The sequence below is a fragment of the Podarcis cretensis genome (genome assembly GCF_951804945.1).
Source record: "Podarcis cretensis genome assembly, chromosome: 8".
Classification (NCBI taxonomy): domain Eukaryota; kingdom Metazoa; phylum Chordata; class Lepidosauria; order Squamata; family Lacertidae; genus Podarcis; species Podarcis cretensis.
Genome location: NC_137177.1, coordinates 75,647,647 through 75,667,729, shown reverse-complemented (window position 1 = coordinate 75,667,729; position 20,083 = coordinate 75,647,647). Strand labels below are relative to the sequence as shown.

At 45.6% G+C, this 20,083-nt stretch overlaps 1 protein-coding gene across 2 annotated transcripts in view; it reads left to right on the top strand.

The window, feature by feature from the left end:
• Positions 1 to 14,121, top strand: part of KLHL17 (kelch like family member 17) — a 37,074-nt gene extending 22,953 nt beyond the window's left edge. For both annotated transcript variants that reach the window (XM_079987016.1, XM_079987017.1), the window contains exons 6-12: positions 752 to 965; positions 2,453 to 2,597; positions 4,104 to 4,271; positions 5,439 to 5,527; positions 6,494 to 6,567; positions 7,448 to 7,629; positions 9,002 to 14,121. In XM_079987016.1, coding sequence (XP_079843142.1) covers positions 752 to 965; positions 2,453 to 2,597; positions 4,104 to 4,271; positions 5,439 to 5,527; positions 6,494 to 6,567; positions 7,448 to 7,629; positions 9,002 to 9,230 — 1,101 coding nt within the window. In that variant the 3' untranslated portion in view covers positions 9,231 to 14,121. The remainder of the gene's footprint in view (positions 1 to 751; positions 966 to 2,452; positions 2,598 to 4,103; positions 4,272 to 5,438; positions 5,528 to 6,493; positions 6,568 to 7,447; positions 7,630 to 9,001) is intronic.
• The last annotated feature ends 5,962 nt before the right edge of the window (positions 14,122 to 20,083 follow it).

Sequence of the window (20,083 nt, the reverse complement as noted above, 5' to 3'; positions counted from 1 at the left end):
TTTTACTCACCAAAGGAAATACTCATCATGGCGAACAGAATTATTGACCCCTCTGTATGACATAATCACACAACTGATTTCAAAAACAGGACAGCCTTCTTTTTCGCCTTCCGATGGATGCCATTCTAGAGACAGAGACAGAGAGAAAGAATGAATGGGTCATCTGATTTTATTCCGCTGTAGTTAAGAACAGGAAGGAATTCGATTCAGTTCATGTTTAAAAGCAAATCTATCTAATTTGCACTTTCCGAAATGATGCAGAAAGCAAAGCACAATCGTCCTCCGAAATGTGCAAATCTCTGAATTTCTCAGTGCAGTTCCCCTCACAGAGCAACAGTTCTTAACAGTCAATCCCACTTTCTGGGGGACTCTGGAAATTGTAGCTAATAGGGGTTGCTTAACAACTCTCAGCATTCTTAACAAACTACAGTTCCCAGGATGCTTTGCGGGGAGCCATGGCCATTTCAATTGGGGTAGTGGTTAAAGAGTTGGACTAGGACCTGGAACAGCAGAGTTCAAATGGAGGAAAAAGGTGGGATATAAATACAATGAATAAATTGATACTGCTTTAAATGCATAGTGCAAATGGAGCCTTAGTTGGGTGCAACCCTTAGTGCAAACAAGTTTGGGTCAATGCCCAAGGAACAGGTTGTCCGAAAGTGACCCTGTTCATGCATGATTCCCATTCCAGACCCTGCAGTTTTCCTTCCCCCTCACACCCCGCCCAAACCTTCTCCTTTCTTCTCCCCAGCTCATGAAGTGTGTCCGGCTTCCCCTCCTAAGCCGTGACTTCTTGATGAGCAACGTCGACACAGAGCTGCTTGTGCGGCACCAGTCAGAATGCAAGGACCTTCTCATCGAAGCCCTCAAGTACCATCTCATGCCTGAGCAGAGAGGCGTCCTTAGTAACAGCCGAACGCGCCCCCGGCGTTGCGAGGGGGCCAGCACTGTGCTCTTTGCCGTGGGTAAGGAGGCTTGGCCAAGACCAAGGAACTGGATGTTGGGTGCTGTGGGGAGAGGGGGAACTTCTGGAGGTTGGACAAAGGAAGGACTAGATGAGGGGAATTATTGAGCAGGTGGCACAACTTCCTGGCCTGTTGAGGAGGCGTTTCCACTTTAGCACTGTGGGTGCTGTTCAGATTGTCTCTGTCTAGTCATAACTGTTAAGCAAAATCACATAAACAAAGCAAGCTGGAACACAGAGAGAAAAATCCTGATAACAGTTTTTCCGAGCCCACTAGACACAATCAGTGTATAATTTGAGAAGAAAGAAACAGAGAGGTTTTTGTCTTTTCTTAGTTCAGGCCTTGTACAGAGCAGGGTTAGATACTCAATCTAACACAGGGAAAACTGCCTCACAACTGCACAGCCACTCACAGCACATGCTACCTCATGCAAGCACAAGCCAAAGATCATGCTGCTCTGCCAGGTTGCTAAGCAAAACCTCCACCTATTCCCCCTTCCTTGACTAGTTGACTAACAGCAGAATTTACCCTTAAGGTGTACACTGAATGATCTCTGCTGTTGCACTTCCCACGATAACTGGTCGGCAGGCTATACAATATATCATCTAGATCAGGCACGTCCAACTCACAAGAGGCTGCGAGGGGGGAAGCCAAAGTTGTCGAGATTTTTTTGGAGAGGGGAAGATCTAACTATACTTTAGTTTTCTAACTCGTCAGCTACATACAATTAAATACCACCCATTTGACACAATGGAGGAACAGAGCGATGGAGGAAGGAGGCAGGGACTTTCACTGCATTGCTTTTCACTACTGCCGATCGAGAGGGATCCCATGATCAACCAAGATCAGCCAGGGATCGACCTATCGATCACGGTTGACCGGTTGGACATCCATGATCTACATGATGGAGAATGATGATGGGAGTTAAGAGTCCCAACAACTTATGGTGACAGATTCCTCATTCTTTCTGTAGAACCAGAGGCTACCTGTTGGATGCTATTACTTGCTTCCATTGAGATCCTCCTCCCTACCCCGCTGGGGCTTGTTCAACACTCCCTGGTCACCTCCTACCATCCCTCCATGCTTCCTCACAACTTTAATGGGACTTTACATCATGTGATAGTACATTGTACAGTCTCTGGGGAGCCAAATCCAGTCCTCCAGATTCTCTGTGTGGCCCTCTCCCCAGGATGTACCCCTAATTTGGTCTGCTTTGCACCCAAGCATTTTTGCAGCCCACCTAAGCGGCAGCTTATCAGGTGCCAGGAGTCAAAGGCTAAGAGCCAGACATTTGCAAAGCACTGACTTGCAGGGAGCAGCCTTCAGGCTCACCTCCTATGGATTGCCTATAGCCCAGTCTTGACAGGAGGTTGCCTCAGAAACAGCTGTGTGAACTGAGCCCCGAGATGAGCTTGCAGAGAGCCCCTTGGCCTTACCCCCTGGCCTTCCAGCTTGTCACTTTCTCCCCGCTTTTTGTTTTCGTGCAGGTGGCGGCAGCCTCTTTGCCATCCATGGTGACTGTGAGGCCTACGACACCAGGACAGACCGCTGGCACATGGTGGCTTCGATGTCCACTCGCCGGGCCAGGGTGGGCGTTGCTGCCATTGGGAACAAGCTGTATGCCGTGGGCGGGTAAGGAATAATTCTCAGCCACTCTCACTCCCCACCCCACCCCCATGGCTGTCATCACATAATTTCAAGGGAGCAATAGATGTCAGGGAGGGAGAATTTTGTATTTATGGAACCCGGCCTGGTGATTATCGGCTAGTGGTAACGCGGAAGCAGACGTTTTCATTGGTAGCTCCAGTGTTATGGAACACATTCCCTGTTGCATCTGCCAGCTTTTGAAGACACACCTGTTTACACAGGCATTACTCTGATCTCTTGACCAGAGTGCCCTGTTTTAATTATTGTGTTGGTTTAATTGTTTATTTTGATTGTGGATGCTTGTTTTTTTTAAATATATTTTTCATTGAAAAATTTCAACATAAAATACAATAAGAATCAAACTAATATACAGAACAATAATATTTTAGAAACCAGAAGGGAAAAAAGAAAGGAAAGAAAGAAAAAAGAAATAGAGTGGTAACTTGGTTTAAGAACAGCTTAGTTTATGAACAACTTGGATTAAGAATGCTGCAAACCCAGAAGTAGGTGTTTTGGTTTGTGAACTTTGCCTTGGAAGCAGAACATGTTTCGCTTCCTGTTGAGTGTGTTCCATTTGCAAATTGAGTCCCCAGCTACTATGGGAAAGCATGCCTTGGTTTAAGAACGCTTTGGTTTAAGAATGGACTTCCGGAACAGATTACGTTCATAAACCAAGGTACCACTGTACTTATAAGGCCAATGACCGTATTTATATCATAAATATCCTGTCATTTATCCACAGGCAGAGAGGTAGACCCTTGTTTTGATTGTGAATGTTTAGGTTTTTAATGTTTTAATGGGATTCTTCTACTGTGCATTTTAGTTGTGGATGTTGATATGTTTGTGTAGCTGTCTTTTTTATAACTTATAAATCTCTTAGAAGCCTATTTTGGTATGAAGTGATAAATATGTATTATTCTTATTCTTATTAGCATTTGGTTGTCTCCAATGTTAGATCTAATCAGAGTAGACCCATTGAAGTTAAGGGACATGACTAACTTAGATTTATTCATTTCAGTGAGTCTACTCTGAGTAGCACTTAGTTGGATGCAACCCATGTATCGTGATTTAGGAGCTAGCGGCAAAAGGCAGAGATGATTCAGAGGGGTGCCATTATTCAGACTGCATTTTTCTAACGTCTCCATTTTACAAGAGAACCTGGACAGCTGCTGCTAGTCAGAGCATAAGAACATAGAACTAGCCAGCTGCTGTTATTTATTTTCCGCCCTTCACCCTAATGTCCTAGGGCATGTCACAACAATTTAAAACAACAACATTAAAAACAGTTTTAAACCATTTACAATCAGAAGAACAGGGTAGGTCCTAAATATATACATCTCAATAGTATATTTTTTATGCTAGAAAATGTTTGTAGTATTTTTTTTATAATTTTATCAAATGATATTTTACAGAAATAGAATTATTTTAAAATTCTAAAACTATAAATATGTTAATATATTCAATAGTAACGCTGGCTCTGTTTCACCGCAGCTACGATGGGACCTCTGACTTGGCCACAGTGGAGTCTTACGATCCCGTCACCAACTCGTGGCAGACGGAGGTTTCCATGGGGACCAGGCGGAGCTGTTTGGGGGTGGCAGCACTGCATGGACTCCTCTACGCTGCTGGAGGGTATGACGGAGCCTCGTGCCTCAACAGGTAAGAGGGCTTATTGGCTTATTTGCCATTCACCTTGCACCCCTCATTCCCAGAGTGGTTTAACAATCAATCACTCTTCTTAGGAAACTCTGGTAGTTGTAGCTTAGTTGGGGGCAATAGGGGGTCTCCTGACGACTCGCAGCACTCTTAAACAAACTACAGCACCCAGAATTATTTTGGAGGAAATCCATGGCTGTTTAAAGTGGTATCACAGCACTTTAAATGTATGATGTGAATGTGGCCCCGGCGTGATGCAAACCCGTTAAAATTCACAAACAGGGCTAATTTAGGTCTGCTAATTTCAGGGATTCCACTCTTGAGTAAAACCTAGTTGGATACAACCGAATACAATTGAAATTACAAGTTCCTTACAGCTAGGAAAAATGCCATCTGGCCATATTTCTTAAATAAGAGAATATATGCAGGCAACTCCAACTTACACATCTTTAACTTCTGTGCACTCAGCTTTCTGCGCTTGACAAGAAGATAACGAAAGATGTAAAAGGGGGGAACCCTCTGGCAATCCTACCCACCATTGCACCCAATGTATTTTGGCTTTATGAGCTATCCCCAGAACGTAACCTCTGTGTAGGTTGAGAGTTGCCTATGGGTGGATGGTTGGGTTGCATCCAATACTAGTCCTACTCAGAGCCAATCCGTTGAAGTTAATGGACTTGACCAATAAGTCCATTAATTTCCACAGATCTACTTTGATTATGACTTGTATACATATCATCTTAAAAGTTCACATTCCAATAATTAATGGGTAAAGATCCAGTTCTCACAAAACTTGTCTACTGCTATTCCGTCCCTCTTTCTGTTTTTTTGTTTGTTTTGTTTTGTTTTACAATGCATGTTTGGTCACTGTTATGTACTGAAGTTCTCACCCTGGGCCAGCAGGGGGATACTGTAGATAGTTATGCAAATAAGGGATCAAAAGTGATGTTCAGTGATTGGATAGTTTTAGAAAATTGTTACAGTTACATTGTACTGGAGCTCTATATAAGCAGGCTGACTGAACCCTTCAGTCCAGTTCTGTTCTGCCTTGTGAATAAACAAGAGCTGTTTGAAGAATCACTGTGTCGTCTGATATGTTCACCCACAACTTAACAGTCACCATAACTATTGACCATATTCTACTTATTCCTCTCTCTTGACCTGCCTCAGTGCTGAAAGATATGACCCCCTAACAGGCACCTGGACATCCATCGCAGCCATGAGCACCAGAAGGAGATACGTCCGCGTGGCAACTCTTGGTAAGTCTGGCTTAAAAATGAGAGAGAGAGAGAGAGAGAGAGAGAGAGAGAGAGAGAGAACTTGCTGTTTTAAGAACATACCAGAATAACAGGCTTGGCACTTTCCCAAAGCAATTGTATGAAATAGTTTTATCCAGTATGCTGGCCCACTTTTGTCCTTGGTTCCGCCTTCCAATGGGATGTGGCCCCTGAAAGGCTACCCAGAAGGGATTGTGGCCCTTGGATTGAAACCAACCCTTGCTTTGAAGCACTAAGCACCACAGTAAGTTCCATAGCTGCTTGACGGAGAACCTCAGCTGTGGAATGGCTCCTTTTGAGCTTTCTGTACAGATTTTTTGTGTGTGCCATGAATTCTTCCTTCCGCTCCAGTTTGCTGACCTCCAAGCCCCAGGGACTTCTTAGTCATTCCCCTTCCACTCATGTGTGCTGCCTGCTGTCATCATGGCACCACATGCCTGGTCTGCCACTTGCTCTGCACCTGTCCAAAAAGCAAACTTAATCCTAACAGCAGGCGGCCTTGTTTAGGCTGCTGCCTCGCTCGCACAGAACAGTTCAGAAGCTGCCTTGTGAATGTTTAATGTCCCCTTGCACCAGAGGAAGCCTCTGCAAAGTGGCCGGAAGGAACGTCTGTGTGTGTGTGTGTGTGTGTGTTTTCACGCTCCATGAGGTAATCTCTCCCCAGAGGAGTCTGCCTTGGCTGCTCAGTCCTTGTGGCCTGGTGTTTTTCTGTACACTCATCTTTTCTGTACACTCAAGTGCTCATGCAGCACTTGTTCCAAGGCTTGGAACTGTCATTTACCCCTCACAGAGCTACCACTCCCAGCACCTTTGTCAAACTACAGTTCCCAAGTTTCTTTTGGGAAAGGCGCATGCTTCAAATGTGTGTTTTAGGGTGGGATTCTTGCTTTGCTGCATATTTATGCATGGGTTGTACGTGTGCGTGTTTTTCATCTTCTTCTTCTGCAGATGGCAACCTCTATGCTGTTGGGGGATATGATAGTTCATCACACCTCGCAACTGTGGAAAAATATGAGCCACAGGTAAACAGGAAGGGGCAAAGCACTGAGGGTTATTGGGAGAAGAATGGGAAGTTTTGGATATACCGGGGTGGTGATGGAGCCACTGAGAGTGGGCCGGAAGGAAAATCGGGGGGGGGGGGGCAGGCTGCAAAGATGAATTGCAATGAGAACTTTCGAGCAGCAGGTGACAGAAAGCTTCTGCCTTCCAGTGTGTGCCTTTACTACTACTACTACTAATAATAATAATAATACTAATAATAATAATAATAAATTTTATTTATACCCCGCCCTCCCCAGCCAAGGCCAGGCTCAGGGCGGCTAACAAGCGAGTGAGTGAGTGGGCTTGTGGTGGGAGGAGGCCCGCAAGCAGGGGGGGTGGGCAGTTGGCGTGAGAGCAAGAGGGGCAACGGCCGAGCAAGCAGGGCTTGCAGCAGTGAGCTGAAGAAGGCAAGTGAGCCCTGGGCATAATAGCCAAGCGACTTGGGTTTGCAGCAGCAGATCAGGTCAAGCGAGAGGGGCAGCCAGCACATGGAGTGGGGGTAGGGGGTTTGGTGAGCAAAGCAAGCAGGGGAGTCAGCCCCTCATGTGGCTCATAAGAGCATAAGAAGAACAGTGTCCTAGGCCCATGTAGTCTTGCATCCTGTTATCCCAGTGGCCAGCCAAATGCCTCTGCGATATCCAAAAGCAGGACCTGAGCACGGCAGCATTTCCCCAATAGTGGCTCCTAGCAGTTGGTATTCAGATGCACCCTGCCTCTAATAGTGGAGATAGAACATAGCCATTGTTGCTCCAGGTATCTATGTAGTGTGGCTGAGTTATACTTTTAAGTTTTATATGATTGCTCTTTGTAATCTATGGATATGTATGTATGTATATGTTTCCTTTTGCTGTTTCCTGCCAGATCAATACATGGACTCCGATTGCCAACATGCTGAGCCGCCGCAGCAGCGCCGGCGTGGCTGTTTTGGAAGGGATGCTGTACGTGGCAGGAGGCAATGACGGGACAAGTTGTCTTAACTCGGTGGAGCGCTACAATCCAAAAACGAACACTTGGGAAAGTGTGGCACCCATGAACATCCGGAGGTAGGGCGCAGCATATCCCCAAGAGAGGCTGCGGATGAGCTGCAGAGTCACAAGCCGTCCCTCAGGGCAGGGATTCCCAAACTGAATGAAGGTTCATGTGCTCCATTCAGGTGGTATGCCTGTAAAAAATGCAATTTAAAATCATCTTGAGCAGCGTACTGCAGTCGCTACGGCAAGCGGAAAAAGTCAGTAAGTGGTCTGTCAAGACCCTCCACAATGTTCAAGTGAACGTAATAACAGCTCGCTGGCTCAGGCCAATCTAGTCCATTATCCATTCCTCAAAGTGGCCAACTAGGTGCCTGTTATGTGAAACCCACAAGCAGGACCCGAGCACAAGAGCCCTCTCCCCTCCTCCGGTTTCTGACATCTGGTATTCAGAAGCATCACTGCATCTGACCATTGAGGCAGAGAACAGGTAAAGGTAAAGGGAACCCCTGATCATTAGGTCCAGTCGTGACCGACTCTGGGGTTGCGGCGCTCATCTCGCTTTATTGGCCGAGGGAGCTGGCGTACAGCTTCCGGGTCATGTGGCCAGCATGACTGGCGAACCAGAGCAGCGCACAGAAACGCCGTTTACCTTCCCACCGGAGCAGTACCTATTTATCTACTTGCACTTTGAGGTGCTTTTGAACTGCTAGGTTGGCAGGAGCAGGGACCGAGCAATGGGAGCTCACCCCGTCGCAGGGATTCGAACCACCGGCCTTCTGATCAGCAAGTCCTAGGCTCTGTGGTTTAACCCACAGCGCCACCTGCATCAGAGCACAGCCATCAGTTTAACTGCAGTCATTGTTCACCCTCTCCTCCATGCATTTGTCTAATCCTCTTTTAAAGCTATCTAGGTTGGTGGCCATCATTGACTCCTGTGCCATAGTTTAACAATGAGCTGTGTGACAAAATGCTTTTTTTATCTGTCCTGAAACTTCCAACATTCAGCTTCATTGGACATCCACAAGTTCTAGTGTGGTGAGAGAGGGCGGAAAACTTTTCTCTGTGCCTTCTCCATGCCATGTGTCATTTCACCAGCTTCTATCACGTCTCCTCTTGCTCACCATTTTATAAAAACTCAAAAGTCCCAGCAGCTGCGACCTTTCTTCATATGGGAGTCGCTCCACCCCTTTGATCATTTCATTCACTCTTTTCTAAATATTTTGCAACTCTACAAGTGGTCCATGCAGAAAAAAGTCAGGGGACGTGATGACCAGATTCCTAGTTGTGAGCCCTAGCATAAAACTAGAAGAGTGGCAAGCCATGTTTGGTCATCTGCTGTTTGTTTCCTGTGTACAAATTAAATCCAGTGCCACCTAGTGGCCAAACTGCAGAATGACACTATCCACGCAGCTGGTAACCTATTGGTTTGACTTTCTCTTCTCAGGAGCACCCATGATTTGGTGGCTATGGACGGGTGGCTATATGCAGTGGGAGGCAACGATGGCAGCTCCAGCCTCAACTCCATCGAGAAGTACAACCCACGCACCAACAAGTGGGTGGCGGCTTCGTGCATGTTCACCCGCCGCAGCAGCGTGGGCGTGGCTGTGCTGGAACTCCTCAACTTCCCGCCCCCTTCCTCCCCTACCCTATCGGTGTCCTCGACGAGTCTTTGACAAAGAGTCCGGTTGCACCTTGCCTCGAGGGGACTGCAGCATCTGTCGGAGTGCAAAGCCAGCCTGGCCTGACCCCTGCGGCAGCCATTCTTTGTGAAGAAAGAGAGTGATGAAGGCGTTGATGCTGCGTCCATACATTTTTAGTAGTAACTTTCTGAGGGGGCCATTTCTGGTTCTTGTGGTGGAGCTCCAAATGGGGATTTAGACCACACTTCTTTAAGAAAGAAAAGAGAAAGAAAGAAACACCAAGAGCCCCTCCTGGTTTTCATCATCTCTTTCATCATCACCTGACTGGTTCTGCCTGGTCCTGTCAAAACCGGACTCTATAATCTCCTACTTCCATGTTTGGACATGACTTCTGGTTCCACCTCCTGCAATGGAGCTTAAACAACGAGAAGAAAGGAAAGAAGGAAAGAAAGAAGGAAGGAAGGAAGGAAGGAAGGAAGGAAGGAAGGAAGGAAAGAAATTGAGAAAGAAACAAAGCCCATCTAAAGCAGGCAGGAGGATCACTTGTTTCGGTTACACCAACAGCTGAATGTAAGCTGTGAATGTCACAATTAGCCAAAACTTCTTACCAAGCCTATAGCGTACTCTTACAGATTCGTGAGGTGATGCACTTATTTCTCTCACACTGGTGTCTATTGAAAGGGATGCCTTAAAATTAAAAACAATAAAACAGGGCTGGAGGGAAGATGGCTGCAACACAAGCCCTCTTAACATGTTCAGTGGCCCCTCGCTCTGTCAGCCTGGTTATGTGCCACCACTTCTGACGTTCTCCTGCCCTCTTCAGCGGCATGGGTTTTGGGCCATCCGCCAATGTGCTGGCTCTGCTGTTTTGATTCCCCAACCCCACTTCCCAAAAACAATTAGGAAGAAGCTAGCCCGACAACGGTGCTCTGGGATTGTACTTAGGGAGAACGAAGGAACTTTTAACAGGGTGGAGCAAGGTTACGAGACTGTGTTCATATTATTCTATATTTGTTAACTTTCAATTTTTGACGCTTGCGTTTCTAAAGTTTCTTTAAGGTTTTTTTTTATTGTTTCATTTCCCGCACACCTGGTTTTCTGCACTCCATGTTATTTATTTATTTATTTATTTATTTGCCCTATTCTTTCTTCCTTTTTTTAAAAAAAAGTTGGACAGTTGCCAAAAGGGAGGAGGAGGAGCCAGGTGATGATAACATATGTTTTTTGTCAAATAGAGAGTAAGTGCAATCCGTGGGATGGAGGAGGCAGCTGAAGGGTGGGTTGGTATAAAGATATCATTGAAATGAATGGGGGCTGCCCAGCCTTCCCATTGAGAGGGCAGAGAGATGTTCAATTGCCCTCTCTTCAAATACCTCTCATGCATTCAAGAGCAGCATTGCCCAAGTCCCTCCCGCTTCAGGATGGTACCTCTTCAAATTCTGCTCATTTCAGGGTGGTGTTGGACAACCGCCATTCATTCCACACGCTCAGTGTGCAATAGCTCTTCAAATTATGTTCATTTCTGGGTACTATGGTGCAACGGTCATTCATTTCAGACTGGCATGTGGCACTAGCTCTTCAAATTCCGCTTATTTCGGGGTCCTGTTGTGCCGCGGCCACTCATTTCACAGTATGGTTGTACAGTTCATGTTCAGATCCTGCTCATTTCAGAGCGCTATTGTACACTGTTCAGTTAATTTCAGTTGAAGTCCCTACAGTCGTCACCTAACTTCATTTCTATTTTTGCTTGAGCAGTGCTAAACGTAGGAAGAATTCCTCATAGACTGTGATTTGTGTGATGTGACTTGGAAGGCTTGCCTTTGGAAAAGCTTGCATCGACTACATATGTGTGACAGAGAAAGCGTGCAATTCTTTTCTTTATTTTTTTAATGCCACGTTCATATATGAAGAACTTGCACTGAAAAGGCCAAGGTCCCTACACTGACATACCACTGGAGCATAACAAACATTTTGAGTAGCATCTGTATTGTAAACCTGAACAGTGCCCTTGTTTGGAGACCCACCTACACCATGAAAACATCTCTTATGGAGGAAAGAGTTTACTTTTAAGATAACGTTTCACTGCATTATACACTATCCTCTTAATGCGATTTGTGTGCAACTCAAGAGCTTGGGAACGGGATGAGACTGGAGCTTCGAGGCGACCCATCCCAAGACATCCATTGCAACGGATGAAGTTCTTGTACCTCAGTAACCTCTGGACTCTATTCTGCAACTGTGGCCTAATTGATCTCGCTAAAGACTTCTGGTTTTATTTTTATTTTATATACCCTCCTATCTGATCTCTTGTTCGTTCGGGTCCCCCCACCCCATTTCTTCCTTTTCTCTCTCTCCATATCCTTCCACCAGATCAATCTGCTGTGGCAATAACAGGCTAGGCCTTTACAAAGACAACTGGTGGGCTCTTGGCTGGCTCACGTTATGATAGGCCTGCCCTGCTCCTTGCACAGTGTGTGGCTGCATTGAAGGGTTAATTAATCTACAATAGACATTCAGGCTTGGTTTCTTTGGCCACTGGAGTGGGCTTCCGAATCTTTTTAGGGTAACAGGGAGTTGTATCTTACATAAGAGTGGGTATTTCCCTTGGCCTAGTGTTGGTAATGGGAGACAGGAACTTTTGCAGAGAGTGGAACCTGAGTCATATTCGTGCCATACATTTAAAGCGGATTTAATGCACATTTAAAGTTCATGGTTTCTCCCTTCCTAAAGAATCCTAGTAATGGTAGTTTAGGGGTGCTGGGACTTCTAGCTCTGTAAAGTGCAGTTCCATGGATTCTTTAGGGAAACGCCATGTGCTTTAAATGTGCATTTAAACATGCTTTAACCAAAGAGCACCCAGCCTGGCTTAGTGAGCTCGTGCCAAACCTTTTTGTGCAGGGATAGGACCAGCTCATGGTCCTATTGCTTACCAACAGCACTGCATAGGTAACTTAATGGGAACATTTATGTCCATAAAGTTGCATGTGCTATTGTTTTTCCTGGAAAGTGCAGCTTCTGATACGCTTAGCCCTTCATACAGACACACCGGTTGCATGGAACAGCAAGTGGGGAGCATGTTTTGAACGGGGTGGGGGTGGGGAGTTACTTCTAAAAGTACCTTTTCGAAATAAAATAAAGTTGAGCACGCAGAATAAACAATCTCTCCACCAGTAAGCTTTGCCAGGGCTTTGCCAGTTGCAATACATTTTAGGGCAGGAATGGGGAAGCTTTGGTGCTCCAGATGTTGCTGTGAACTACAATTCCCATCAGCCCCAGCAAGCATGGCCATCAGCTGAGGATGGTGGGAGTTGTAGCTCAGCAACAACTGCAGGGTCAAAGGTTTTCCACACCTGTTTTAGGAGAAGATACACAATTATTATTTTTCTATCAGTGCCTTCAGTTCCTTTTTGGTTGTTGGTGGTTGGGGCAAGTTGTTTGCAACAACCAATGCCTGTTTGGTCACCTTCTGTCATCATCTGCTTGTTTTTTATGTGTATATACTTTACTTGCCTCTGGTGGCATGGGACACATGACATGCCTTTGCTGGAAGAGGTAGGTAACACTTGCTGCTCTGGGGTGGCAGGTTGCAAAGGGGCGGTTCTGATGTGATATTCAAGGTTTCTCCTTGCAGTACAAAGATCTAGAGTTCTTCATCAGTCTGTACTACTGGCAGGGACCAGCCTAGTCCACAGTTTGTCTTCTTTTTAGGGAAGGTGTACCTGTCTTTTACTCTGGCCGTTTCCTGTATTCCTGGTTGTGAGCCACAGCATAATGCAAGAAGAGTGGCAAGCCATCATCTAGATCCACAAAGCATCTGTTTTGAAGAAACTTCTCCTATAGCCTGGGGGTGCATCCCCTTTGAACAATGTTCTGTTGAAATGTGTCATCTGCACACCTCACTTGTGGAAGATGCTCTTTTGGGGTTGCCTATGAGCAACACTGATGGATGCCCCATTTTGACGAAAAAGTTTTTGCAGGGGAATTGCTCCTCAAGTTACCCTGCTAACGCACACCCTGTTGTACTGGAACTAGGCTGGACACCTTGATTTGCACGGGTGACGGGGAGAGAGACTGACGTCCACTTCTTTATGTCCTTGAGTTTAAAAGGAGCCACTGATCATTGGAAGAGAGCATCTGAATCCATCTGGCCCAAAGTGACACCGGGAGATGGAAGAAAGAAGCTTAGGCAATTGTGAACTCAGAACAATGGAGAGAGAGAGTGACTGTGGGCTTGATAAGCAAAACTGTGAAGCAGAAGTACCTTTTATGGCCAATGGGGGCGGGGGGGAGTCATCCATCACTTCTCTTATGTCTGTGTGCTTTTCTTTAGCCATTTCCTAATCCAACTCCACAACTGACTAACCCAAAATGACTAATCTTAACATGACTTTCGAAGTGCTTTTCGTCCACAGTATGTTATTGTCCAGCACAGGCCTGCTGCCTTTTGAGGACGTTTCTTTATCCAGAGTTGAGCATGTATTGTCCAAAGACCGTAGCAACTGACTTGAGGAGGGAGGGGAGATTAAACCTGGCACTCCTCTGCTCCCTAACAACAATCTGGAAATACTGGGTTGTGTCCAGCGCTAGTCCTGCTCAGAGTCAGACCCGTCGAAATTAAAGGGCATGGCAAACTTCAGTGTGTTAATTCCAGTGGGTCTGTTGTGAGCAGAACTTCGCTGGCCACAACCCAAAAGCTCTCTGGCTTACCCATGGTGCAAACCCCTAGCTCAATCAGCCAATGTCAGAGGAGCCTTCTATTTTTGTTTTAAATGTATCTGTAAATGTGTGTCAATTTATTTATGTGCATTTAAACTTTTCTTTTTCTTTTGTGTTTTTGAATTTTTGCACTATAACAGGGGCGGGGCAGGAATATGAGCAATACAAGCCAGTGTGTAAAATTAAAAAAAAAAAGTTTTTTTCTTGAGTACTGCATTTTAAAAATTATTTTAACCTCCTGGATATTGCAACATTCTGGATATACGTGGGTTTGTCTGAAATGAGCCTTGATTCACATACACACAGCCACAGCAGATGAGGGGGCAAAACCAATCCTGGACTATACCACTTTGGCTATGTAAACACCATACATTTAAAGCACATGGCTTCCTCCAAAGAATCCTAAGAACTGTAGTTTGATAAGGATGCTGGGAGCTGTAGATCTGCGACTGGTAAACTGTAATGGCCAGGATTCTTCATGGGCAGTCATGTGCTTTAAACAGAATTTATGGTGTGTACGTAAGCTATGTGTCCAGTGAGGATCAGGAAGACCTGGGTTCAAATCTGTACTTCCTGGGCGGCGTTGGGCCAGTGGCTATAGGGCTGTACACACAACCCTCCTTACACATTCACCAAACATGTTCCTCACTAAACTGATCTTTGGCGAATATGTGAGGGGTGTGTGAGAGAGAGTTGCCAGGGAACAGTGCAAGATATTTTGCCACCTGAGGCAGAACATCATGCCCCCTATGTCAAGGCACGTAGTACTCAAGCCCAGCCAAGTTATTTGACATCTGGGGTCAACGCTGTATTACACATTTAAAACACAGGGCTTTCCCCCCCCCCCAAAGAATCCTGGGAGCTGTTGTTGGTTAAGGGTGCTGGAAATTATAGCTCCGCAAGGGGTAAACTGTGATTTCCAGGATTCCTTGGCCTGTGGGGAAAGACAGTCAAATGCACCAACATAATATAAAGGCTAATAATTGGGATAGAATGGGCCAGGAGAGGGCGCCCTCAGACTCCCAATTTAAGCTCCTAGGGTTCAGCAGAAACAAGATACGTTCAAACAAGCTTACCTTGATTGAATGGTGTGTTTGTGTGGCCACTTACTGGGGGTGGTGGGGGTGGTGGTCAAAGAATGAATGTAATCCCTGTACATGTGTGTTGCAGGTGAGAGCAAATGTGAGCTCATCCCATGGAAAGTGTTCTCTGGAGACCAGTGCTAAAGTGTTCAGCACTTAGTAAAAGCTCAGGATTCGGTGGTGCCTTGGTTGCAAAGCAGTGTGTGAAAGAACTGGGTGTTAAGAACATAGAAAGAGACCCTCAACAATCCCATCTTGTCCAGCAACCTGCTACCACATTGGCCAGCCGGATGCTTATTATGGGAAGCCCACAGGCAACACCTGAGTGCAGCAGGAAAGGTGTGCCTGCAAAGTAAGGAATGCACACCACTTCTTGCACTCACCACCGTTCCCTGGGCAAGACGGAAAGTGTGCACAGTTGAGCATTTGTATCTTACCTGGCAAGTTCACACCTGCTGTGACCTGCTTTGCATCTGTTTTGGATGCAGAAGGTCCCAGATTCAATCCCTGACATTGCCAGGTAAGGTAGGGCTGGGGAGGAGACCCTGTCTGAAACTCTGGAGAGCTACAGCCAGTTTGTGTGGACCAAGGGTGGGCTTGAGGGCCGCATTCCCTTCTGGACAATCTTCCGAGGGCCACATGCCAGTGGTGGGTGGGGCCCAAGACAAAAGTGAACACAATGGAATGCATTCCTGTTCACTTGGGCATTGGGTGGCTGAAGAATCCTGTTCCTGGCAACGCCGTGATCACTGGATGGAAGAATGTTTTAAATTGTAGCTGCTTTTAGAAGTTTCTAAATGCAATCATCTTTAGAATGTTTTAAACTGTCTTGGGACGTTTTTGTGATTATCTGTTTGCTGCTCTGAGCTTCTTGGGGACAAAGGGTGGGATATGCATTCAACAACAATTAGAATAAGGAGGAGCGCAAGAGGCATAATGAGACTTCAAGGATATGTTCTGGCCTGGCAAAAACATTCAAGATGGTAAAGCAAGGCCATTGAGGGGTACGGTCTCGGGAGAGGAGGAGGTACCAGATGAGGGCCAGGTACCAATGCTTGAAAGGCCACATTTGGCCTCCAGGCTTGAAGTTCCCCATTCCCTGGTGTAGACAATATGTGAACCGCTCTGAGACCTCTGGGTATAGGGCGGTATGTAAATTCAATAAATAATAATAATAATAGGCCAATTGTCTGGCTCAGTACATAAGCCTGTTTCCTACATTCCTAGCAGACAGAAGAAGGACTCTGAAGTTGTGCTATATGCACCTCACAGTCCTGGTCTGGCAGGAAGAGGGAGTAGACTGGGGGGGGGGCAGGAACCATCAGGTTGCAGACAGACTTCCTCCCTCCTCTAAATAATCAGCAATACTTTCATGAGAGAATGTCCTGGCTGTTTTGTCACTGTGATACCTGTGGTTTAGGAAAGCCCTGAAACAAGTTACCTGAAGCGGGCAGCTTTGTGAGCATACCTATTACTTCATCTGCCTGTTTCATGAAACGTATATACTGCTTGATATGTATAGAAAACCTTCAAAGGACCAAACAATGAAATCACCAATAAAAAAACCCCCAGTTAAAAACAACTATTTAAAACATTCAGAAAATAATTAAAATCAACGATGAGCTAAAAACCAGATTAAAACACATATCAGTAGTCTGTGTGTCCAGATAGACTGGCCTATACAAAAATGTTTTGAGCAGGTGTTGAAAAGAGTACTGTGAAGGTGCCTTCCTGATGTCAGCAGGCAGGGAGTTCCAAATTGTGGCTGCTGCCACACAAAAGGATTTATTTCTTACTAATGCAGAACATATATACAAGCTGTGCTCATATGGAACAGGGCGGGTGGGAATTACTTGGTGCCTTTTCATAAGGAGGAGGTTAGGAGAACTGGTGCCCTGGTAAAGGAGCACCCATAAAATATTTTGCTACAGTGCCAAAAAGCAATGTGGTAGCCTAGCAGCAGGAAAATATCCCTCTCGAAAACTTGTGTGCTGCCTTTCCGAAATGCCGTTTTCTCTAAACAAAGGCATTGTGCCAATCAGAGTTTCCTAGAAAGGTCATATTTTCTTTTTAAGAAACGGAGAGAGGTTTAGAGCCAGGACTGAAAAGATTTCCCCTTAGCAAACTGATCTGAGCAAGCGGCTTACTCCCCTTGTCTCAAACCAACTGCTCCCCTTTGGAATTAATAAGCTGCAGCCTTCCATGGAAGGAAGCAGCCTTGACTGACAGCAGCTGCTGAAGGTCCAGATGAGCTGATCTGGGGACTCTCTTTCCCTGCTGTCAAACAGAGGCAACCAGGCCGGCTCCTGCCTTAGGGCAGGTATGTGGGCTGCAAGGCCCCAAGGTGAAAAGGAGGAAATTTTTCAAATGCATTTTCATTCCCACCTGAGGCAAAAAGCTGTCAGCGCAAAGCAGAACCCCACATGCTGTCGTTGCAATGCTGGAGGGAGCTGCAGATGCTGGAGTAAGTGCGTTTTGAAAACAGGAGCCAGTGCTCAGTACATCCCAAGTCCAGACTGTAAAATAAGCTCCAGTGGTATGCACAAAGAAATTGCCTGGTAAGGTTGCTGGTTTAAAGGATATAGAAAACTCACAGTTTATTACTCTCTGGCTAACAAGCCTAAGTAAGGGTTTGACATGTGGCCAACCTGGAGGCAAAAAGTTAACACTAGCGCAGGATAGCTCAACACTTGAGGACTAACTTGGAGAAGAAGCAGAATGTAAAGCTTGGGAGGCAGTGATCTACTTCACCAAAAAGTAGCTAATAAAGAGGAGGAATCAGTAAGGAGGAAGAACAGGTTGCCTTTCTGTCTATTGCTTGCCAACTAGTTCGGATAACTTATTGAAAGTGTTGTTGCTTTGCTCCCCACATAGACAAACAAAAGACAGCAAAGCTGGCATAGGTAAAGTGTGGTCCTCAACATGGTGTTGGATTGCAATCCCTCCCCATCTCTATGATGGCTAGAGTTGAGGGGAGCTGGAATCAAACAACCTCCGGAGGCTACAAGTTCCACAGCCCTGCGGTACATTCACAAGGTTGGGCGTTGCTTCTGCAATGCTAGTCCTCTAAGGTCATGACAAGTAAACATTTCTGGCATCGTCTACTGTTGTTACACGAAGATGGTGAGCAAGGCAATTAATCCTGATGGGCTGCAATTTCTGCTAAGCCACCAGTCCTTCAGACAGCACCCGTCTGATTTGCACCCTTGGGCCAGGTCTGCAGACAGTTGTCTAATAGGGCAGGCAATGGAGGCTGGTCCATAAGGCAAATTTGTTCTATTTTTGCATTTGGTTTCCCACCCCACATCCATAATGTTAAATACACACTTAAAGCAGCAGGTATTATTTTCCTGTTAATTATGCTGCTTTAGATGTGTATTCTATATTTGATCTTATCCGGAATGTTTTATTTCAACATATTGTCATTTTCAATATTTGGTGCTTAGGCTGCAGGCCGCTTTGAGAAGCAGTTTAAAAGAAAATAATACGTGCAAAAACCCCAGACAGGGGCCTTGCCAAGCCTACCTGGAGATGCTGGGGATTGAAGCTGGGGCCTTCTGCATGCAAGGCAGGTGTTCTGCCACTGATGTACAGCCTTTCTGAAGATGGAGAGAAGAAAGCATAATTAAAAAGAAGTATGTCTCTTGTCCAGAGATATATTTGGGTATGTCCATACCTTGTCTTAAGGTGGGCTGTGAACCCCATGTGGCAGTATCTACTGCCTTCTCCTTCCTAAATGTGGAGATTCCCTATGCAATCGGTGTAGCTCTTCTATTTGGATTTTCAAAACGTAGGATGTCTCCAGATTTAGGGAAGAGAAAGTGTGGGACAGCAGTTGTTGAAAGGGAGTGGCGCATGGGCAAGGGGGAATTAAAGGAGGCACAAGTGGTTCACAATTCACATTGAAGTATAGACAGGCACTTTGCTCTCCCCCCCCCAACACCTCCCCCACTACCTTTCACTGAACATCTAACCTGAGGAACAGTTCTGTGTGACCTGAAAGCTTGCATCCTGATCCCTCCTGGAAATGCCAGGGTTGATTTTTGTGTAACTAACACCGGAGTAGGTATGTGAGATCAGCCAGTGAGATTCTTTTTCCACACTCCCTCCCACCTGCTCCACATTGCTCTCCAGCCCCTTAATCCAGACTCAGATTTCTATAAATAAAACACCAGTTGCATACAGTTTTTCCAAGCACGGAGCCTGTCTGCTCACCAATCCTGTTTAAAAATAAAATTAATTGAAGGGGTAAAGGAGACCAGGAGCAGGATCCCATGATAGAGCAGGGGTTTTTTGCTTTTTAAAAAGATACTGTTTTAAGAAATTGAAGCTGAGTTTAGTTTGGGTTCAAATGTCCAGAAAATAAGTCGAAAGCTAGATATTTGGCAACAGGTGCAAAATTCTGTTTTTGACACTGATGTCAAACTGGGGTGGGAGGAGAGGAGGTTTTGCAAGGGAGAATTAGCAGCACGAGTGCTCACACCTCCCCCTCTGTGACCTCTCGCCACAGGTGCTCTCCTCCACTTTGTGTCAATAATTCCATACCTCCTCTAAAGCGCAAATTATGTAGGAGCACTTTGATCTGCAGAACTTGTGCTTCTACAAGTGCCACTCAGTGCTCCTTACACATTTGTAAGGAGTCGTTCCTTCAGTATGGAAGCCAGTGGTCTTTTGGCAAGTTCAGGGTCCCTTTGTGATAGTCACAGACATGCCCGCTCACAGCCATGCCCCCTTCTAAGATTATACAATGAACTTATAATTATGCAATAATTATCATTAGGGAACTCATTGCTACTGTCAACGCAGATCTCCCTGATTTTCTGTGCACAAACATAGGCAAATGATTTGGAGTGTTCCAATATCTTCTGTGAGTGACTTAAGCTTGCTTTCCCCTGAAGTTCCATTGTACATAACAGAAATGGAACCCCGTATTTATATATTCAAATATTTATTCCACTTATTATCCCACCTTGCCAAGTTCCAAGTAAGAATACTGAGATCTTTCTGGGAGCTTCTGAGTCAATTACAAAGCTTCTTTGGGGAACTCAGAGTAGTGCCATTATACTTGTGTTACCCAGGTTTTGAATA